General features: G+C 50.6%; 1 protein-coding gene across 2 annotated transcripts in view; it reads left to right on the top strand.

Moving 5' to 3' along the window:
- Window positions 1-22457, top strand: part of EFL1 (elongation factor like GTPase 1) — a 123435-nt gene extending 100978 nt beyond the window's left edge. For both annotated transcript variants that reach the window (XM_081795826.1, XM_078449081.2), the window contains 3 exons: window positions 6370-7352; window positions 14823-15007; window positions 22155-22457. In XM_081795826.1, the coding sequence (XP_081651952.1) occupies window positions 6370-7352; window positions 14823-15007; window positions 22155-22343 (1357 nt within the window). In that variant the 3' untranslated portion in view covers window positions 22344-22457. The remainder of the gene's footprint in view (window positions 1-6369; window positions 7353-14822; window positions 15008-22154) is intronic.
- Window positions 22458-23514: the final 1057 nt, after the last annotated feature.

Genomic DNA, 23514 nt, shown 5'->3' with positions numbered 1-23514 from the left:
CTAATTAAGGATTACTTTTTTGTTTCTTTTTGAGTCTTTTCATTTTTACCTCCTGGTTTTCATTATGTGTACTTTTTAATCTCAGGAGGAAAACCTAGTTTATAATAAAAGAATTAGTTTCTTAAAAATATGCCCTTAACATAGCATTAAAATATTTTAATAAATTAGTTTATTTTGGCAGCTACTCTGTGTAAACCTTTTGAGAAAATATCCTCATCCAAATACCTGACAACGATTTACACTTACATTGAATGAAGCTAACAAAACCCAAAACATATCTGCTTTTCAAAATAGATATACTGCTTTGATACAATACTTTCTAAACTCTAAAGTGTTTATCTGCTTTTCCTAAAAATTCCAGTTTCTGAAAGTGATGACACCTTCCCCTTCCTTTGTGTGTGGCCCTGGTGTGACAGGTAAATCCCGTCGAGCTCCGGCTTCTTGCCGTCTGTCGCTCCTCAGAGCGGAAACCTGGGCCCAAGTGGAAGGAGTCTTCTCTTGCACTTGTGTGCTTAGTTAGCAGGGGAGTTGCTGGACCAGGGGTAGGAGAGGACGACAGACAGACGGATGCATCGGGACCCAGGCAGGCAGCATTTCATGTCACGTGCGACATGGGGACCCCGAGGGAGCTGTCTCAGCAGGTGTTGACAGAGCCCATTGCCTCCTCATGGCTTCCCAACAGCATGTCGGAGTTCAGGGGCACCTTAGGGAATTGGGGGCTAGGTCCCTCATCCTGGGCTAAGAAGCATAAGAGCATTATGAGCAGTTTTACACCAATAATTTTGTCTGTTTGTTCACCTATTTATTTTGAGAGAGGGGATGTGAGCAGGGGAGAGGCAGAAAGGGAGAGGGAGAATCCCAGGCAGGCTCTGTGCTGACAGATGCAGGGCTCGATCTCACCAACCGTGAGATGATGACCCGAGCCGAAACCAAGAGTCGGACGCTCGACCGACCGAGCCACCCAGGCGCCCCCCACTAAATTTTAAAGGAAATGGGCAAATTCCTGGAAAAATCTGACCCATAAAAAAGTGGAAAGCCTGATAGTCATAACTATCAAAAGAATTCAGAGTTGGAATACCATTAAAAGTATCAATCAATGTGTATTTATTTACCAGATTAACAGAAGAAAAATCATCTCAGTGGACAAAGGAAAAACATTTAATAAAATTCAGCATTCACACATGCTCAGAGCTCTCAGCAAACCAGGAATAGAAGGCATGTGCTTAAAACTGATGAAAAATATCCTCAGAGTAACTTATAGCACACATGTACTTACTGTCTTTGGGGGTCAGAACTGAAACAAGGGTACCCCCTGTAACTAGGCCTGTATCAGATTGTATTGTCGGTCTTGGGCAGCGTTGTGAAGAATAAAACATAAAGGATACGGGACTCGAAAAGGGACAGCTGCCACTGCCACCGTTTGCACACGACATGACGGAGCGCCAGTAATCCAGAAGACGCCGGAAAGTGTTAGGATTAGTAAGTAAACCCAGCAAGGTTGCTCTGGTCAAGATTAATATGCAGAATTGATTGCATTTCTATATACTGTTAATAAACAGAAAAAGAAAATTATTTTAAGGTTACCATTTACAGTCACAAAAATATCAAATGCCTGGGAATAAAACGGACTCAAGTTCCAGGCTGTCTGCAAAAACTGTAACACACAAAAGAAGGTGTCTCCCATCTTTATGGCTTAAAAAAATTGTATTATGATGATGTCAGCTTTTCCCAAACTGATCATACACTCAGAGCAGCCCCAGTCACAACGCTGTTCACTGCATGTGTTTGCAGAACTTGACGAGTTGATTCTAAAATTTGTGTGGAAATGCAAAGGGCCAGTAAGGACCAAAAAACCCTTTACGCAAGTAGGACAAGGTGGAAGTTCTTACTGCTCTGGAAATCGAAACTTATTTGAAAACTACAGAAGTTGACTGTGTGCCGTTGACACAAGGATAGACGGACGGACGGGAGGACTAGGGCAGTGAGCGTGGAAGGGGCAGGGCGGAACAGTGGGGGCACCCACCTCTCCGCAGACGGTGCTGGCAGCTTGGACCTCTGTCTGGGAAAACCTCTGCCTCATCCTGAACTCAGAAACCTATTCCGGGTCTGTCGTGGGTTGAAGTGTAAAAGGCAAAGTCATAAAGTACCTGGAAGATAACACACAGTATCTTCGAGACCTCGGGATAGGGAAAAGCTTCTTAAATAAGACGTTAAAAGCACAAATGACAGAGTAAAGTTTGATGGTCAGAAGACACGGTGAAGTGTAAGAAGGCAAACCCTAGGGTTAGAGAACACATTTGTAACATGCACAGTAAACACGGGACTTAAAGCCCCAGTATATAAAGAATTCCTTCCGGTAGATGAGAGAGACAGCAACCCCTAGACGGTGGAACAAAGGCTTGAACAGGTGCTTCACATCCCCAAAGCCTAAAGACCAAGAAACATATGAAAAGATATTCAGCTCCCTATTAATTACTGGAAGGAAGTTAAAACCAAAGTGGGATATGTCTGCATACCCACCAGAGGGGTTGAAATTTGCAGGTGGCCGTATCAGATGGTGCCAGAGATGGGCAGTAGGAATCCCCCTCCGTAACTGGGGATACTGGGAGTTGGTATGACTTCGGAATACACTTTGGTATTACCTTCGGAGGGAGGAGGTGGGTGCTTGTTACGGCTTCTGGTCTGAGCCTGGCAAGTGTGCATGATGAACGTTCGTGGCAACAAACATTTAAAATTCTTTTTTTTAATTTATTTATTTCTGATAGAGACAGAGCACAAGCGGGGGAGGGTCAGAGAGAGAAGGAGACACAGAATCCGAAGCAGGCTCCAGGCTCCGAGCAGTCAGCACAGAGCCCGATGCGGGGCTCGAACTCACAGACCGCGAGATCATGACCTGAGCCGAAGTCGGCCCCTCAACCGACTGAGCCACCCAGGCGCCCCAACAAACGTTTTAATAGTCCCCAAACTGGAGACAACTCCCAACAGTGCAGTGGACAAATAAATCATGATACCTTCTTACCGTGAAATTCTGTATAGTAACCTCAGTGAACAAGCTATTCGAACATGGATGGATATGTCATAGCATAATACTGAGCCAGAGAACCCAACTGGAAAAAAAAAAGATTTGATCCTGTTTATATATACATATACAGTATTAAAAGCGTGCCAGACTGAACTATAGCGGGTAGGGGTTACATGCGGGTTACATGTTCAGGCGATAAGAATTTTAAAGAAGGGACTAGAGTAAAACCCAGGATAGTGGTTCTATTCTTGGGGTTGGGGGAAGGCATGAGGGTCCTTGGGCTGCTAACATTCTGTCTCTTGACTTGAGTGGTAGTTTCCGTGGGTGTTTACTTTGTGGTCACTGACAGATCTGTACATTATTGTTTTGTCACCTGTTCCATAGGACTATAAAATTTTACAATTGTACCTACATTAGGAGTATGCATAAAACTCTAGCGTCTTTTAGCTCTCATAGGACAGAACCTGCCTTCTAATACATGACCTCCCTTTTCAACTTTGACACACATCTTCAGAAATACATTACGTGCAGGAGACAGGGGACACCCTGTCGTGTCCGGGCCAGAGAAACTGTCACGGTTCTTAGCAACCAGATCTCAGGAGCTCAGAGACGGCAACATCTCCAGGTGGTGGTGATCAGAGACGGCAGGAAGTTGCGGGCGGTCAGAGCCTACCGTGTTCCCGTGGAGGCAGGGGCCGGCTCCACGTTGCCCGGATTTGGAGGGCCTTTGGCCCCGAGGTGCTCTGCAGGTGGGACAGGATGTGCACCCCCCTTTCGTGGCGCGGAGTCGTTCTCAGCAATCTCAGAGGTGATTACTGCAAGGGGCTTCTTGGGACCCCCGGAAACCGAAGGCCTGATGAGACTCCCAGCCCTTCCTACGTTACAGCACGAGGAAAAAATGTGTTTGCTGTCAGAGTCACTTCTAAGAATAAGACCATATTTTCTCTAAATAATGATAATGTTAAAAATATCATCCTGTGTCTGAGATTTCTACGTGGTTTCATTTTTTTTTTTTTTAAGTGAGGAATGGGTATTCAATTTAATTGAATGCGAATTTAGCATTTTTACAGATGGTTACTGAGATTGGTTACTCTATTTGACGTTTTCAATATGCTGTATTATTTTAACAGATCTCCTAATACAAATAAATTTTCATGCCCTATGATAAAAGCTACTTCGTGTTACGGTGAAGTATTCCTTTAATGTGCTGTTTACTTTGTCACTACAGCATTAACTGGGAAGAGCACGGGTTCTGGGGTCAGACCTGGCTTTGCCACCGACTAGCTCTGTGACTTCGGGAGAGTGACTTCGTCTTTCTTACCCGGTTTTCTCCTCTAGACAAGGAAGATACTAATATACCTACTAGAGATAAACTACCTGTAAAACAGCACACCGTGTCATATGGAATAAGTGATTAGTGAAAAGAAAAAGTGCACATACATCCTTTTTTCCCCCTTGTTATTTCAGATCTCATATCCGAATTCTTAGGTGAGATTGAACTGCGGGTTTGTGTATGCTGTCTTTGTCAGGTTCGAAGAGGAAAATGTATTTTATTTCATTTCTTTAATACATGAAAATGTGTAGGGCACATCCTGGTTTACATAGTAAGCACCAAATACGTGTTGATGCGACGTTAGCTATCGTTTTTATGAGTAGGCACACAGCATCTTGAATAAGGTGGTACTTTTTTCTACTAAGTTTTGTGTTTTAATTCCAGCGTAGTTAGCACACAACATTACACTAGTTTCGGGCGTACGATGTAGTGATTCAGCTATTGCATTTGTTACTCAGTGCGCTCATCATGACAGGTGCACTCTTAATCGCCATCACACATTTCACAAAGACATTTCCGTACGACGTCAGGAAGACATCCACCCCGTACCTTCCGTAACGATAAGAGCATTGAAATGAGCTAATCCTTGACAGTGAACATGCTCACTGGCAAAACCAAAACCTTTCTCGGGAATAATTTTTTTCACATTGTTATTTTCCTCCACACGTTCTGGTCCATTCAGGTTTCCTAGTCTAAAATCAATTAGATTTGGTTGTACCTATTTTGGTAGCATACTGTTTGTAGAAAACCATCCACGTATTGAGTTTTCAAACTTAATCAAAAAGAATAAAATCAAATAAACCAGATACCTGCCCCAGATCCCCAGAATGTTCTGCAGAAACCAGAAACAAATCTAGAATCAAATGTGACCATTTCAGAAACTTAGTATTTAGTTGCCTTACTGCGTAACATTTCCCAGAGAAAAGCATTGGTCCACGATCCCAAGATTTCATATGACGTGTGTGTGAACAGACACACATACTTGCACATGCGTTTATGCACACATCCATCCACACTGCCAGTGGCAGGTAGAGACCAGCCCAGAGCCTTAGTGTTACCTGGGAATGAAGTAGACACAAAATAAAGAAAGATTGGGTGGTTTCATTGTTTTCCGAATCAATCCACACCAATTTCCAGAATCTGCCCACCGCGAACTTATAACTCATTTGGAAGAAAATGCGGCATGAAACTAAACTTGATAGCACGTGGAAAAAGGGCTTTCTGAACTCGGTACTGGACCGAGGTGCGAGACTCTGTGGCCAATACAGTCGTCCCTGGCCACACGTGGCCATTTAAAATTAAAGCTAAGTGAAATTAAAACTTCGGTTCCTCAGTCACACAGCCACGTATCGAATGCTCCGTAGCTGCGTGTGGCTATTTAAATGTAATTTAATTAAGTAAAAAGAAAACTTCATTTCCCCGGTTATAGTAGCCACATTTCAGCTGTCCGGTCATCACAGCGCAGATACGGAACATTTCCATCGCTGCAGAAAGTTCTTGTTCAAAATGTCTCTCTAGACAGACTCCTGGGTCACGCCAGCCTGGCTGTGAGCATTTATCAAAGCCAGATCCGTTGTCAGGATTTGACTAGGTGTCCTCAAGTTCTGTGATTCCTTGTTTAGAGTTGTACTCATCGAGCTTTTCTTCTCCCGGTTTTTAAATTGGCAAATCATATTGTAAAGAATTCATATGTCAAATCTTACGAAACTATTTATTTTCCGCTCAAAACCATATTATCTAAATAGATGATTGATTTGTTTTGAGAGCGAACAAAGCGGTGAAATTCTAATGTACGCAAAGAACTCCCTGAAGGTCTGTTCCCGTTGGAGGTGGTCCTTTCAGTCCGAAATGAAAGCGGTGTTTGAATTTTGATAGAATGTAAAGGACCGATCTTTCCTAGTAAAATAATTTTCATGTTTCTGTGCTTCTTCAGAATCCTCATTGTGTCACAGTTCTGCAGGGAAGTTTTGATGCCATTTTTATTGTAACCTTGTTATTTCTCTTGAATTTGTAGGTTTGCGAAGATTCAGATCAGCGTGTCTGAACCGATTATTCCATTCAGGGAAACAATTACAAAACCGCCAAAAGTCGACATGGTCAATGAAGAAATAGGCAAACAACAAAAAGTTGCAGTTATCCACCAAACAAAAGAAGATCAGAGCAAAATCCCGGAAGGAATCCAAGTTGACTCTGATGGGCTCATCACCCTAACAACCCCCAACAAGCTCGCTGTGCTCAGTGTTCGAGCCATGCCCCTTCCAGAAGAAGTCACACGGCTCCTGGAAGAAAATAGTGATCTGATTCGTTCTATGGAGCAGTTGACATCCTCTTTGAATGAGGGCAGAAATACTCAGACGATCCACCAGAAGACCCAAGAGAAAATTTGTGAATTCAAAGGAAAACTAGAGCAGCACCTAACAGGGAGAAAATGGAGGAACGTTGTTGACCAAATCTGGTCATTTGGGCCAAGAAAATGCGGGCCCAACATACTCGTAAATAGAAGCGAAGACTTCCAGAACTCAGTATGGACAGGCTCAGGCGTCAAAGCTTCCAAAGAGGCCAGTAGATACCGAGATTTGGGCAACAGCATCGTGAGTGGTTTCCAGCTAGCAACTCTCTCGGGCCCCATGTGTGAGGAGCCTCTCATGGGCGTCTGTTTCATTCTGGAAAAATGGGACCTAAGTAAATTTGAAGAACAAGGGGCAAGTGACAAACATAATCAAGAGCGAAGGGACGTGGTACAGGAGGCACAGGCGGAAGGTGAAGCCTGTCCCGGCAGAGGCGAAAACGGGGGGCCGCAAGGTGGCGGCTCTGAGCCCTCGGAGCAGAAGACATCCCAGAGAGGAGAGTCTTCGCTCACTGACTGCTACGGACCCTTCTCCGGACAGCTCATTGCCACCATGAAAGAAGCTTGTCGCTATGCCCTGCAGGTGAAGCCTCAGCGTCTGATGGCAGCCATGTACACGTGCGACATCATGGCCACCGGTGACGTTCTTGGTAAGGAAAAGAGGGTGAGGACCGAGAGGTCTCTGTGGTCAGAAAACTCAGACTCACTTAATTTTTGTTTTTGCAGAAGCTGCATCGTCATCTGGGTCACTAAAGCGCTAAGGGCTCTGAACGCCTTAAATAGTGAAATGGCGATGGGGGAGGAAACGTGATTACCAAAGATCTTTTCGTTTGCAGCAGACAGGCTCCTTCCTGTCCCGACGGTCTCAGGCGTAAGGTTTGACGTGCAGCGGTGTTCCCGAGTGAGTGGCCCTGTCGGTCCAGGTAGGCAGAGTCTCTCTGGAAACCATCGGAGAGTGAGGTGACATTCTTGCACACTAAGGCAAAAGGCCGTCTGGAAGTGCTGGGTCCTTTCGGGAGAAGAAGAGCATCGGGGGCTTTATTCACCACTGACCGTTCCGTCAGATCCTCCTCCCGATTTTTCTGTCTCTGGAACGTCTCTGGGATCCCTGGAGACACACAGCCCTGGCATTTAGTAGCTGCTTTGACTTTTGACTATTACTTCACGGAGCTTTGTTCACCTGTAAAAAGGAAGATAACCGGCCAGAGGCTGTGAAGATTAACCCGAGAACACAAGTCCGTGCTTTAGAGGGGTGCCTGGCCTGTGGCAGCTCTCCCGTGAGAGACGGTCCTAGAACCGTCTTCAGGGGCCAGAACGGCGCTGGAGAGCTTGTAGGTTTCTTCTGAGGCCCTTTTAGTCAGTGTGTGCTTATTTTACATTCTTTCTAGTAAGGTTGTTCTGCTGATCAGTTCCTAAAAACAGGTATCTAACTCGTCAGGGTATTTTTTCTCTAAAGAAATTTGGGCTTGCCTCCACAGTAGGGTTCCTACGAGACGGGCCGAGCATCCAAAGCAGCGTTTCAGAAGCAGCGGGGTTGAACAGTTGCAGGGGGTTGGCCCCGCAGGACCGCCTGCCTGGAGCCCGTGTGTGCCGCGCACGCGTGCACGGTGTCTGCAGGGTGACAGGGAGCACGTGATGGGTCTCGGCCCCGTTTGGGCCGGCGTATCGTTACGAGCTCATGGGATCCGTGCGTTGGTGGAGGAACACCAGTCGAGACCATTCCCGGACGTTATTCTTCGTTTTCACCAAGAGCTTTCTTGATTGGCGGAGGCGGAGGTGGAGTTGGAATCGGGGAACCGTGCAGGAGACCTGGCTGCTCCGGTTTCCCCGGCCCTGCCACGAACCACCGCCACCTGAATACTTGCCTCGACGGGCAGCTCACAGCCTGTCCCCTGAGGAAGCATCGTCTTCCCTCTGTGGTCGCCTGCTGGCCTGCAGCCACGTGCGCCGCCACGCGCCCCCTGCGCGATCACTTCATGCGCCTGAGGAGCACGTGAGTTTTCTGCTCCATGTCCCTGAGAAAACTCTCCGGAGCCTTCCGCTGATTTTTCACGGTGCGATTTTTGGTGCCCTTTCACTGTTCGCGGGGCTGTCCTCCGGGGCACCTCTCACTTGCCCCGCACCCACCGGAGAGCAGCCGTTCGTGCCGACCGGCGTGGGCGCCACACGGCCACGGCACGGTAGCGATCTTTCAGTGGGATTTAGCCACCGCCCCCTGTCGTGAACCCCTGGGAAGCCAGCGTGAGCCTCGTTCCCGTTTCAAGATAAGTCACGTCTTCCCGCCCGTTCCCCAGAAAGCAGAATCCGAAGTTTGGCAACTGACCAGACCGTACAGATGACAGAGTCCCGCGAACGCGTGTGTTTCCGTGAGCACCGCACGCATCTGGACGGTGCAGTTTTCCTCGGGCTTGTCACACACCCAGCAGTACAGGGAGGATTCTGGGAAGTGCCAGCACCACAGCCGTAACACACTGATTGTGTTTTCACGTGTCTGCTCTCGTGAGAACTGAAACTCAGTAAGGGGTGAACTGAGTGGGTGGGTGGAGTGAGGCTCCTTCGTGTCTGTAGGTTCCCCCGACGATCACCTTGCCCACCGTATAGAAGAAGTAAGCTGAGGTTGGTGAGGTTTTGTGTCAGAAAGCCCATGCGTCTCCAGACGCAAGTAACTCCTACTCGCAGAAATATGTACAAACCTCTATGATGTTTTCTTAAAACACTGCGGGAAATTGGCATACGGCTTCCTAATCTGCAGTTTATAGAATCAGTGTTTTTATCCCCCCAGAAGTTCATTTGTTCCTTACCTTTCGCCTGTACTTCAGCACACCTCCCGTCATCGATAATTTCTCAAAAAAGACACGTTCTTTAGGGCTGTGAGATGTGACCCTGGCCCCGGAGACGGAACCCATTCAAGAAGGCCAGCTGCCTGCTCGTCAGATTCCCGGGGGTCCTGGGCCCCGGTGCGCTCTCGGCTGTGATTGTTCGCCCGGCCCCTTTGTCCCCCGTTCTCCCCAGCGAAGAGAATGCAGGAGACGTGGATACCAGGACGCCCTGCTTTCCAGCGCCTCTCTGTTGACGCCACACTCATTTCTCCACGCTGTGGGCACGTCTCAGCCTTATTTCGAAACTAACACCGCAGACCGCGCTTGGTGTCGTTCGTTGGCCCTTTTATTTGGCGGGCTCAGCTTGCTCTGGTTTTAACAGCCCTCCTTCGTCCGTCGTGCGCGCCTTCCTACAACAGGCCAGGAGGGCGCAGCAACCTGCCCGCCTTGACCCGACACATTTATTTTGGAGCCACTGTTGTATTTTGGGGTAGGGGAGGATCTCTCCTCCTTTTTCTGTCATGGGGATCATTCATGGTTGGTATTTCTCTCTCATTACTCCTCCAAGGAATTTTATCTTAGGACTTGTTATCCCGAAACTTGTTTTCCTTCTCCTCCTTCGTGCACTTGAAATGATCGACCTGGAAGTGTAGGGTCCACGCACATCTGTGCCTATCCCTCCGCCTTCCGGACTCCTGGGGTGATAATAGGAATGCACAGTTCCTCCCCAGCTTGCCGTCTCTCCTACATTATCTGTTTGGAGTGGCATCTGTCCGTTGCTTTCTGGCCAGGCAGATTTTCCCACCTAACACCTGAAGCCAGAATCCGTGGTGGCGTTCATCCGCTGAAATTCCAGGCAGACCGTCGCGTCTTCCCTGTCGCGCCCATGCTCTGTGCCCGCTTTCCCGTTTCCATTAGGAGTTCACAGGACCCTGCACGTGACCAGGCAGCCCCAGGCCTGTCTTCCTCCTGGCCCTGTCCACCTGGCCGTCAGACTGCGTCCCGGCACTTGTAGGAGGAGACGTACCTCGATCATCCGCAGGGCTACTTGCCCCCCTTCTGTCTCAGGAGCAGAGTTAGTGTTTGTCTGGCCGCCTCCAGGTCACTGTCCACTGTGCTGTAGGTCCTTCTGGCCCCTCCGAGGCGACGCCCTTTGCGTGGACTGCTTAGTCCCGGGCTCTCTGTCCCAGACGCTCTGGCTGGCGTGATACATTTATCCCCAACCAGCTGGCTGCCACCTTACAGAGACCCCGTGTTTCGATTTGGTCTGGAGTCATTTCCTCCAGAGTCAGTTGGAGGCCCTGCTGCTCAGAGTTGAGGGTCTTCTCTTAAGCCCATTTTGGGTCGCTTCAAGGGGTCCTTTGGTAATGATAGCCGCTTTCTTGTACCCAAGGTCAATATAGCCTCCTGCTCGCTTTCTGCGCTTTTCTTTTTCTTTCTAAATCACCGCCTTCATCCGGAACAAGAAATGAGGAGACCTTGGTGACCCTAAGGCCTTTGCTTCCTGCCCAGATACTCAGACATCTCCCAGACTTTGTTGATAGATGCTTTAATTCTCTAAGAATTAGCACAACTTGAAAGACAAATTCAGGTCTTTCTTATTAAGCAAAATGAGCGTTCTTAGTCTCTCTTAAAAACTGAGTTCTTTCTACACAAGGTGTTAAAGCAAGATATCGTCTATAGGTGGTCAGAGTAGGGTGTTCTGTAGAAGGACAGAGGCCTGACCTATATCCCTTCATCGGGGGAAATGGGCCTCTTCACTTACAAACTCTACTTTCTCAAAGGCCCGGTTCTGTTCTCATTTTTCACCCATGAAAAGTGCCCTTCACTTAGCGGACGTTAGAATTGGTTTGTGTTTTTGTCACGTTCATATTTCTTCTTCTGACCTGTTAGCTTCTTTCATTCTTGGCTCCTCACTGTTTTTATCTGGCGGTGACATCACATGTTCCTGCTGGTGTTGGAGTTTCCGCCTTCTGTTTTCACCTGTAGGGTACGCGCTCATGTTGCGAGAACACACGTGCCTTGAGGTGTCAGGGACAGTCTTAGTAAGTGCCACTGTTTGCTTTTAAAAGCCTCCTCTGTTCCAGACTTGGGGTCCCTTTTCCATTTCATCGGCCTTTCCTAATTCACTTCAACAAAACGTACTGACGTGTGTACGTGCCTACGCCGTGTCGAAGCACGATCCCTGCTCGGAGAGAGGCGTTAGGCGACAAAGCCTCATTATATGAGACAGCACGGCTGAATTTAGTGAATAAATGTGGTCTTCCAGTGAAATTTTATGAGAAATTGGGATTAGCAGAATTTGAAACAAGGTAGACTTTTCTAAAGTGATAGTTCTTTGAAACGGGCTTTGATGGGTAGAATAATGTTGAGTTGAGCAGCTGAGTGTGAAATTGGCCTTCTTTGTACCACGGCACTGCAGACTGCCACGGAGCTTGGAGGGAACCCGCTCCGACTCGGTTTTATGGGCACTTCTGTTCTGCATTACCATGCCGACGCTGGCCGGTTGGGTGGTTGAAGCCAACGGTAGTGACACTTTGCGTTAACCCACACGGACCCGTGTCTTGTTACATTTGGGTCCTCACCCGGTCACCCTGATGCTGCCAAAGTATTTATCAGCCTTCCGGCCCCCTGTCAACTTTGGATCTGGTCATCACGCCTTCCGGACCCTTGCGTTGCTGGTGACCGTCGTGAGGACACGCAGCTGCGGTCAGAACACGGACGCCCGCCTCAGGACATCTTGCCAGGGTGGGCATAACCTGCTGACGTGCGTTTCCTGTAAACTCGTGGCTGGATTCATCTGCACAAGAGCGGCCGGCCCGCCTCCCCCGCTCTGTCCACAGGACACCGTAGCTCACGTTTGGTCAAAGCCCATCTGTATCCTGTCAACCACACGTGCCTGATTTAGCAGTCTGGTCGCTCTGTGACAAAAGGAAGAGAGGTTCGCGTGACCTGGTTTATAAGAAGTGCCCACCAATTTCTTTGTGTGTTTTAATTGAAGTTACACCGCAAGGGCCACCAACGATAACAGAAACCACAACGTAAAAGAAGACTCTTCCTCCTTGAAAATCAACCTGTCATTTTCCACTCTTTCACAGTCTTTGTCTGTAATAGTCTGTTTCGCATGGCTGTAACCTTATGGCGGAAGCAGTTTAATGTTTTGCTTTTTGCGTTTATTGCTTATTTTAAAAGCATGCTTCCATTTGGCCACTTAGTATTCACAATTTTCATTTTAATCTATGCATAATATCCTATCAACTTGTTATGCTATAATCTACTTCCCATCATCCCCAGATTGGAAATCCGCACCGTTTCCTGTCTGTTTACCGTAAGAGAAAACATCGCTGTGAACAGCTGCTCCCTTTCCTCAGTTTTGGAAAAACGAAACAAAACATACCTTTAATTGCCGAGCTCCCAGCTCTAAGGATTGTAGAGTCTCCAGACCAATCTCGCTGCCCATCAGAGAAGAAAATATACAGACGGGAATATGTAGTGCCATGAAAGAGATTAGGTTCAATGGAGCCCACGTGGCGAAGAGACCGTTTTGATCTTAGGGTACCACAGGAGACTCGGACCAGGTGGTTCCAGATGGGCTCTAACTCCGTGGAGTTGGCCGAGACGCACCCTAGATTGGAGAACTGTGCCCACAGGGTGTGCCGTGGCAGCGAGTGCCCTACCCCGGCTTAGGGCGGAGGGTCCGCCCCGTGTGCCGTCTCAGTGGAGTCTGCGGTCTCAGTGGAGGGTCTGCAGCTGTGGGATCTGCGGGCCCCAGAGCTTGAAGTAAGGGGTTGCTGCCGGGTCACAAAAGGCCTTGAATTTGGGTCCAGACGTTTATCTGTTTATCTGGTAGTCCAAGTCCTGCCCTGATCAAAACTTCGCATCGATTAGACTTTTTGTGGCCATCTTTTCCCCAGCGGATGCTTGTGTCTTGGTGCCTTCGCGCAGCAGGTGCACCGTGACTTTTTGTCGAGTGCAAGGACAGGTGACTGACCAGTAGTGGAGCAGGTGCCCCGGTGGAGGGGAGGCCATGTGCTCAGAGGCCGCAGGGTCACGGGTCCTCCTGGATGTGGCTACCATAATTTCCCTGCTGGAACAGTGGCCAGTTTGGAGGGTCTCCGAATGCATCCAAGCATCGGACACAGCTGTTGTGAAAGCCAAGTGCGTTTGGAAGGGTCTCTTTATAGCGGATTTCCTTTGCTCAGTGATCCATTCCTATGCCTCAGTTTGGGGATTTCGTTTTAGTGGAATTAAAACCGAATGGCCGAGAATTACACGATGAATGATGTTCGGTCTCCATTGCGGTACCCGGTCGGAGGCCCCTGGCCTGACTCACGCAGGAAGGGAGGCGCCGCGGGCCTCCATGGTGGGGGCTTACGCCTGGAGGAGACGGGCCGTCTTTCTTGCGCTCTTCTCCTCGGCCAGCCAGGCAGCCGAGACTCCTTTTTCCAAGTGGCAGGTGAGCGGAGGCCTCAGGGGACGTGCCTGCTGGCCCCGCAGGTTCCTCACAACCGTGTGTGGTTTTCAGTTGTCTGTCCTTAGCAGAGTTGGACCCCCTCGTGGCTAAAAGGATTCTTGGAGCACCGGAGGGACCCTTCCAGAAGCCGGCCTCTGTAGCGGGGAGACCTCTCCCTCCCGAGTGGGAGGCGGCATCGGGCCTGACTGTGAAAATGTAGTTAGCCAAGAGAATGTGCGGGCATTCTTGTGATCTGGGTAGACCTTGTCATCAGACGGGAAAGATGCCACACACAGTTTCCAGGGGAAAAGAAACACTTACGACACTTACGTGTTAACCAGTTTTTAAAAACGTGACCAGATATCTCTGCGTGTTGTTTTCATTTCTAATATAAAAATGTTACCGTGTCTTTTCCTTGCTTACTGGGCCCAAATAGCCTCGCGCTTTCCTCATCAAATCAATAATGTCTCATAATTACGAGTATTTCAGTGTGTACAAAGCCCAGGCACACTCGTCTCCTTGGGTTTCACACCCGGAGACTGACCGTCATGGGGGACGTTGCATCAAAAGGTCCTTTTCAAAGCCGCCCGCTTCTCAGGCTGTGTGAGGGGTCTGCCCTTCGGGCAGTGCGGTTTGGGGTGGTTTCGCCTTTCGTCTCCGATTTTTTTTTTTTTGTCGCGTTACTTTTAAACACTTAAGAAAAAAGTTTTCATGCTTGTGTAAACCAGAATTCTCGGGAGCACCGTTTCTCACGGTGGACTGTTACAGGGAGCGTGACCGGTCGCGTGTCTGTGTGGCTCGGGACGTGTCACCGGTCAGTGAATTTAAGAGCCGTGTTGGTTTCGCAGGTCGGGTCTACGCGGTCTTGTCCAAGAGAGAAGGTCGAGTGCTTCAAGAAGAAATGAAAGAAGGGACGGACATGTTCATCATCAAGGCGGTGCTGCCCGTCGCCGAGAGCTTCGGCTTTGCTGACGAGATCAGGAAGAGGACGAGCGGCCTGGCCAGCCCGCAGCTGGTGTTCAGCCACTGGGAGGTAACAGTCCAGCCCCGTCCCGCCTCCTCAGGCGCCGGCGTGCTCCCTGCAGATGACCCCGAGGGTGGCAGCCTCCGTGGGGCCTCCGCTCAGTCCCTCGCCCGGGAGAAGGCACGGGGCTGTTCTCCTCCAGATGGAAGGGTCCTGAGGTTACGTGGGGCCTGTGACGCACACATACACACACTCATTCTTCACTCTTGTTTGATGCAGAAGTTAAGACGCAGAACGTTCGATCCTGTGTTTCCCTTTGAAGATAGCGGTTAGAATTTTAAGGGAAAAATCACAGACGTGTTGAAAGTGAAGCTCTCAGGAACTTTTCTTCCAGCGGGAAAATACTTCGGGCATTTAGAGGGGAACGGTCGTGTTGGCAAGGACCAGCTCCAAGCTCCTGTGCGTTCTGTGGTCCTCAGTCCCCGCCGCGGACTCTGCGGGTTTCCGCGACTTCCGTGCGCTGTGGGGTGAAAGGGTCCATCACAACCCCTCACTGTCGGTGTCGGTAAAGGTGGGCAGAGAGCAAACCTTACCCGCACTTAAAACTGCAAACATGGGTCCGCATTGCTGGGGGAGAGGAAAAGATGGTGAAGACATCGTTTTTTCACTTTTGGGGTTGGGCGGGGAGGGTACTAACACGGAGTAGGGAGGTCAGATCAGCCTCCCTGAGCAGGTCCTGGAAGGAGAGCTAGCTGGGCACTGAGGAGGAGGGCGCCGCGGGACAGGCGGGCGAAGGAGAGCGGAAAAATCTGGTCACCTTCCAGACCCCGTCTCGGGTCAGGAGGAGGGTTTGGAAGCTATGGGATGTAAGAAGAAGGGCTGTTTTAGGAAAACAGCGTTTGTTGTCACTTTGCAGGGAACAGAAGGCACGGCCCATGGCTCCCTCTCCCGGGGAGGCCCGTGCCTAGTGGGACCAGCGCTGGCTGTGCTGCCACAGGTTCGGGTTGCAGAGACCCCCTCTGCCGCGTGCTTGGGCAAGCCGGGGGGCCCCCCGAGTGCGTCCCGCCCCTGGGATGGCATGCTGACCGTGCAGCCTGGTGCCCGACCGCGGGAGGCTCCCGGTGGTGTGGACGCACTCAGGGCTCTCTCCTCTAGCCCTGCCTAATCACGACTGTTTACGTCCGGTGCCAGCTCGTCCCTTTTCTCACTTTCTGTAGCCAGATGGGCCCCTTTCTCCAGAGCAGGATTTAAAGAAACCGTTGAAGTGCGGGTAATAAAGGGGAATGTGGTAAGTGAGGGAGAACTTCCTTTTTAAAGTGACTTTTGTAGTCAAGGAAATCAGCACTTCAGAAAGCCGGACTTTGACGGCAAATCTAGTTTTAATTGGGCGGTTCCTGTCACCTAAACGGACACCAGGGAAGTGGCTGTCCAGAACTGGCAGTTGTGCCTACTTTTCCTAAAAGAAAAAACGCACATCCGTAATGCTCGAAAGAACCACGGTTAATGTTCTGGTGTAGTCTCCTTTTTTTTCTTTTTTTTTTTTAATCAGTACAGTCTTCATCTTAACAGGGATTTACTATGAAATTTTCTTCATTTTGTCTCTTTGTCTAGAAACTAAATGAAGTTTTGGTGGTTTTATCGGTTTATATCAAAATAGGTATCATTTCATGTTTCACTATGCAGAAAACAGGAGGTCCAAAACATTTATTTATTTATTTAAAAAAAATTTTTTTTTTTTAACGTTTATATATTTTTGAGACAGAGACAGAGCATGAACGGGGGAGGGTCAGAGAGAGAGGGAGACACAGAATCTGAAACAGGCTCCAGGCTCCGAGCTGTCAGCACAGAGCCCGACGCGGGGCTCGAACTCACGGACCGCGAGATCATGACCTGAGCCGAAGTTGGACATTTAACCGACTGAGCCACCCAGGCGCCCCCCAAAACATTTATTTGTTAATTTCTGAACTTAAGTGGGTAGTAATTTCCCACTTACCCAAACTTGGACCTTTTCAGCTTTGTTTTTGGCACTCGATTATTACAGAGGAATAAACACCAGTGAGGGATACAAAGAACGGATTTGTCCAAGCAGCTTCTGAAGAACTACGTCTGTAGTGAGTCTATTAGGGATGATCTTACTGGAACGGTCTCCAGAGTCCTCCCCCGTGTGTTTTAGGGACCAGGCGTGATCACAGGGCAGTGCAGCTGACATTTAGAACCGAAGGGGGGTTTATCCCACTTAGAGCAATGACCTCGAGAGGGCAAAGCACTGTCTTCATCGGTGCTAGAACTTGGAGCTCACCCGTCTGACCATCTTGCTGATGACAAGGTGTCCGTCTCAGGAAGGTGGCCTTGATCCCACCAGTGACGAGGCCGGGTTCTGGCATGTTTGACGAGAACAGAGAGAGTGCAAGTTCGTGATCCCGGGGGGTCCCGTGTGTGGACAGATCCAAAGCAGGGATTCAGAGCTGTCGTAGGGGCATCATGATTGGAGGAACTGGGTTCCTGAATTCACATATCCTGTTTGCTAAAAATAAGTGATCATTTCACAGTCGGCCTTATCCCTGAAAGTAGTTTTATAAAGCACATTTTTAAAACTCTACGAAGTTTTCATTGTTTCCTAATTGGCAAGTAAGCAGGTAAGACTGTTCTGTGAAAACCTTCTCAGAGTAGATTGTCTTCTTGTGGGGCGGAGGCCTGGGCGGAGGGGACTCCCTGGTGGGGGTGGCAGGGGTGATGGGGGCTCATGCTGGGCTGGCGGAAGGTGGGGGCGGGGGCCCAGGCTGCTCCAACTCCTTTGTCAGCACGTGGCTTCTGCCGAGGGTCCAGAGTGGCTGCTCTCCCTCGCACCACACGTCCGCATCCCAGGCGGGAAGAACAGGGAGTGGGAGAATGGGAAGAGGAGGGCGCGTGCCCTCCCTGCAGGGACGTGAATGTCCCAGTGCCCACAGCCAGTCGCGCGGCCAGATGTCACAACGCCCACCTAACCAGCAGGTTGGGAAATGGAGCCTGACTAATCAGGAGTCAGCAGACGATGGCCCGTCACCTGTTCCGGTGAACGAAGTTTCCCGGAACACGGTCGTACCCATTCTTAGACGTGTTTTCTGTAGGTCCTGTCCAGAGACCGTGTGGCCTGCACTCTGGTTCTTTACAGAAAGAGTGTGCCTCCCCTCATCCCGAGCCTGAAATACCTATTAGCAAAGAAAACAGGAGAAGAGATACTTAGGAACAGCAGGTTCTTACCAAATAGGCAATTTTTGTTAATGTGAAAACCACGATGACTTTTCCGTCTGCTTTTTCTCTCACTTACAAAAGAAAGGCCAGAAATCTTATGTACTTAATAGTAGTTTTTTTTTTTTTTTTTTAAATACTAGTTTCTGTCTTAGTTGGTTATTAAAAGTCAGTCTCTTGGTAAATTTAGAGACGAGTGCGGTCGAGAAGAGCCCGCTCCAGTTTTGTACCACCGTCTGCCGGCCCCCTGCCACCTGTCCTAGTCCCCACTCCCGACAGCTTCAAATCTGTGAAAGTCTTGAAAACGATGTTATAATTAAATGTCATTGATGTGATAGTTTTTGGCTGTCTTCGTTCTCCCCCCTAGTTGGGTTTAGAAATAACACAGTTGTTGAGCTCTGGCTTCTCGCTCCAAGGCACTTTCTTCCATTTGTGTTCTATCACACCATATAATTTACAATCAAGAGCTTTTGAGAGAAAGTGCTTCAAAAAATAGAGAAAATAAAATTACAGGCATTTTCCATGAGGAAACCTTTGAAGTCAGCAATCTCATAATTTCTGTGTTTTACCCCTTCTGTGAAAAGGGAAGAAAAGGAGCTAATAACGGGCACAGAGAGAAAAATATTCCCACCCAGTGGAGTTCTACACGCATGTCAGCACAACCTCAAGACTGGCTGCTCGATGCTGAGACCACGCGGGGGTGGGCGGGCTGGAGTTCACCCGGGGTGAGGAGGCCGCGGCTGTGAGCACAGTAGCGCTGAAGAAGTTTATTCCGGACGCGGTGTCTCCCACCCGCCAGCCACCGTCCTAGCGAGAGCTGGGCACAGACCTGAGACGGGGCTCCCCACGCGCTTCCCTTCTGGGCTGTTGTCCCCTTTCCTCCTCCTCTTCCTCTTTCTGTTTTTGTTTTTAATGCCCAGGACAGCAGCTGGCACTTGGGAGCCTTCCTTCCCGTGAGCTAGAAAATGCCGTCCCCTCCAGGCTGTGGGGCTGCAAAACAACATTCTCGCTGTGGGCAGATGAATTCTGGGTGAACCAGTTAGAAAATAGCACCTTTTCTTCCAAACTGATGCGAGCTCTGCCCTGTGGCCTCGAGGGTGCCGTTCTGTAGCGCACGGCACGGTGTGGGCACCCGAGCCCCCCGGCGAGGGGCGGTCTGGAGCGGGACTCCAGGGGACCCCAGGACGCAGAGGTGAGTGCAGAAGGTAGGCTTCGAGTCTACCCTGGAGTCTGTGCGGAGGGCCACGCAGAATGGGACCTTTTGAAACCCCTGGTCTTAACGGTTTTGAAACAAGGACCGGTCTGAGTCTGGTGTCTCTCAACTAGCATAGTTCACTTACTGCTCTTTATAAAATGTGTCACTTTAGGGGCGCCTGGGTGGCCCAGTCGGTTAAGCGTCCGACTTGGGCTCAGGTTGTGATCTCATGGTTCGTGGGTTCGAGCCCCGCGTCGGGCTCTGTGCTGACAGCTCGGACCCTGGATCCTGCTTCCGATCCTGTGTCTCCCTCTCTCTCTCTGCCCCTCCCCACTAACACTCTGTTTCTCTCTCTCTCTCTCTCTCTCTCTCAAAAATAAATAAACATTTATAAAAACACATCACTTTGTAAACAGGATTAACAGTTTCTTCACTGCTACTCCCCAGACCTGCTGAGAACATGCAGCTTCTTTATATGCTCTGATGGGCTTATGTGATGTGAGGGGAGGACGCCAGTAACCAGCTTAAAACTAGTCTCCCGCAGCGTAGACAGTCTGTGGCCGACTGCCCGGGGGACGTTCCGCTTCCCGGCTGTCCCCCCGAGGAGAGGGCTTCTGTGGCCGCGTGGTGTGAGGGAGAAGGGGGTCTTCACCAGGAAGCGCCACCGGGGCCGGCGTGGGGCACCGGCTCCTCACCAGACACTTTTTTCCGTGTTTGGTAGAAGTCGCCCTCGTGCGCGAGGTGGAGCCTCATCGTGGTTTTGATGTGCGTCTCCCTCGTGACTAATGACCGACGTCTCTTCGTGGCCTGCTGGCCATTCGTACATCTTCTTTGGAGAAAGATCCCTTCGAGTCCTCTGCCCGTCTTTCCATTGGGCTGCTCGTCTTTTCTGCTGGGTTGTAGGAGTTCTTTATCCTGGACGTCGAGTCTGTTAATTTACGGGGTCTTCTCAGCGGTTCGCTATTTAACCTGCCTGCCGAGGTTCTTTCTTTTTCATCCTTCCGTCTGAATTTATTTCTAGGATTTCTAGCTCTTACTTTTTTACCGCTGCCTCATGTTTTATGGATGCAGTGCCCCCACACGCCCCTTATTTCTTGGAGAATTTTTAAGTGAACTCTGTAACTCTCGGTCACTCCGTCACCTCTCTTACTTGGTTACGAATGCTCCCTCTGTTGAGTCTGGTTACTGTTGATTGGGGCGGGGGTTCCTGTCGTGCCCTGTGCGAAGCCGTCTTCAGTTGGGTCTTCTCCCCCGCGTCACCCTGGGGCATCTCCGAGTCACCTGTCCCTCCCAAGCGCCACAGCTCCGCAGCTGCTCAGCTCGGCACCTTCACCAGGGCAGATGGCGCAGGACCGCGGACACGGGCCCAGTACGATCCGTCCCGCCCTCTGTCCCCCAGTGGTAGCCACGGCCCAGGGCACACGTGGTTCTTCCAGGTCCAGAGAGAGGGCCTGGGCTGTGTGGCTGGGGCCTGTCCTGAGCGGGCAGCGGACCTGGCCTGGTGCCCTGTGGGACGCGGACAGGGGTTTTACCCCCATTTACTACTGTGGGCTCCCCTCCTCCCCCTCCCGGTTCACAGACCAGACCCTTCCATTGCTGGTGCTGAAGAGCAACTACTTCCTTTTCCGCCATTTCTAGATTTTAAATTGAAAAGCGTTAGGACTTGAGGCCACTTAGTAAATACCACCCCTTTCTTTCCCGAATTGAGAAATGAGAGAAAACGACAAACCGGAGAAGGTGTGAAGGCCAGACTCTCACCTTCATTACCCGTCAGGCTGACCTTGGAGAGTGCGGTCTCGACCGTGGAGGGTACGGAGCCCCTGCCGCCACGTTCCAGAATGAGACCAGCCAGGCCGCGGGGCTCCTGCCGCAGGGTCGGGTCAGGGCGGCTTCCGGAAGTGACGCGGAGGGACGGGGCGGACTGTGCACTTCTAGTGGAGAGGGGAAGAAGACCCTTGTCCCCCGGTCCTCTCTCTTCTCACACTTACCTGTCACATCCTGGGGGAACCCTTGGCAAGGAGGCAGAGACAGGCCACGAGTGTGCGGCTCGTGGAACCTTCTCTGCCTGCAGGAAACTGTCCGCCCCCTCTGTCCTGGACCTCAGGGAAGTCTGTGTCCAGCGTGGCCATCGCTGTGGGCCTCGTGACCCGGCAGCTGCTCATCCCAGAGGGACTGGGCACCCCTACGTCACTACTTAACAGACCAGCCCCGCCCCCCGCCGCCCCCCTCCCCGGGGCCCAGGCTCTGCCCTCTCCCTCCCGTCACGAGGAGGCTCCCCTGGACGTGTCCCCCTCACCGTGAGGGCGCCAGCAGGCGGGGGCCCAGACCAAAGAGGGAGGGCAGTGCCGACTGCCGCTCGTCCCGACAGAACATGGGCCAAGCGGCCCGGCTCACCGGTCACACCACGGAGTTTGGGAGCAAAAGCTCGGCGTGACCGGAAGTGGGCTTAAGGGCGTTGGTCTTTGCTGGGGACGAAGGCAAAGTGAATGAAAAGACCCCGCTGGTACCCAGATGCACCCGAGCGAGAGGGGGAGCTTTTCCGTCACGTTATTCAAAGTTAAGAGTCGCCCTTGTTCCTCGGGGTGACGTCGTGCACCTTACAGGTTTGTTGAAGCTGCTTCCCTGTGTTCACGCGTCCTGTGATCCCTCACGACTGTTCCTTGCCCTTCCCAGCAATTGGCTGTTCGTGGCTTAACTTTGGTTCTTCAGCCTCACGCTAGGAATTTGGCAAGGCTGTTTGAAATCCAGGTATGCTTGCCTGACCTGGCACGTTCTGTCCCCTTCTCTCGCCAGGTCATCCCCAGCGACCCCTTCTGGGTACCAACCACCGAGGAGGAGTACTTACACTTCGGGGAGAAGGCGGATTCTGAGAACCAGGCCCGGAAGTACATGGACGCCGTGCGTAAGCGGAAGGGTCTTTACGTGGAGGAGAAGGTGGTGGCGCACGCGGAGAAGCAGAGAACCCTCAGCAAAAATAAGTAACCCCGCCCCCGGCAGGGCCGCCTCTTTCGGACGGAGGTGTCACCCCAGGCCAGATACTGGGAAAACCTCTCTGAGCCCACGGCCAATAAAGTTGATGCTTACAAGTACTTTAAAGAGGTGCGAGAGAACGTGTCTCCCAAGTGGTTTTGTTGACCCATTCTGGTGCGAGGCGAGAAGTTCCCGGCGTCCCGCGCCCCGGGGGGAGTTCGCTCCGGCGCGGTCCTAACTGATTCCCACGTCAGGCCGCGTCCTCGAGAGACCACTTGCAGTCCGACCCGGTCGTAGCTGACCCTCGCCCTGCTGGTCTGTGTGGCCACGCTGTCCCGTCCGATTGGCGCTGGCCTCAAACCTGCTTTCGCACTCCCTCATAAATCGCATCGCTCGTGTTCAGATAGGTGTTGGTGAGAGTTAGGCCGTACGCCTGTTCTTTAGAAAAATAACTTCGGTGACTTCCTGGGTGGTTTCCTGTTAACCTTCAGGGACGTTAGCTGACGTGACGAGATTATTTCCTTTATTGCAAACACTCTTAAACCTCCTCGGTTGCGCCCTTCGGGGAGATCTCCTGGAAGGAGCCAACGCGATTCAGCCAAAAGTAGATTTTGTAATTTTTGATGCTTGCTGCACTAGTAATTTTTGTAGCCACTTAAAAGAAGGATTCTGTTTCAAAACACGTACGACGATCAGATCAGACTTTGTTTTTGAGAGGCTTTCAATGGGCTTTCTTCCCATACACTAGGCCAATAAACGAGGTCCTAATACTGGTTATAGAAACATTATCTTTGTTCGTTCGAGCCATGGTCTAGCTGGTCGGCTCTAATTGACCCCGACTTTGGCGAGAGTGTGGCTCCATAAGTCACCGTCACTTTAAGCTTACCAGGTACAGATACTTGAGTTAACTCAGGAGAGTTATTCCGGGCATCAGTTTATCTTGAAAACTTTGACAGGGAGGAAAAGCTGGCGCGTCGATTGGCAGCCTTCGTAAACAGCACCCTTCCGAGCGCCACACGTGCCGTGACAAGTACTCTGGGACTCTGCCCCTTCCCGGCACTCGCTCATTTCGCAAGGAGGCGCAGCCCCAGACTTGGAGCTCTCTCCGCAGTCCCGTAGGGCCCTGCCAGACACGCCGGCGCGGGGGAGGTGACGCGGCACCGTCCCCACGTGGAGGGAGACG

The sequence above is a fragment of the Panthera onca genome, chromosome B3, assembly GCF_046562875.1.
Source record: "Panthera onca isolate mPanOnc1 chromosome B3, mPanOnc1 haplotype 2, whole genome shotgun sequence".
Classification (NCBI taxonomy): Eukaryota; Metazoa; Chordata; class Mammalia; order Carnivora; family Felidae; genus Panthera; species Panthera onca.
The sequence above is the reverse complement of the archived record's forward strand: the minus strand, read 5'-3'. Positions and strand labels throughout refer to the sequence as shown.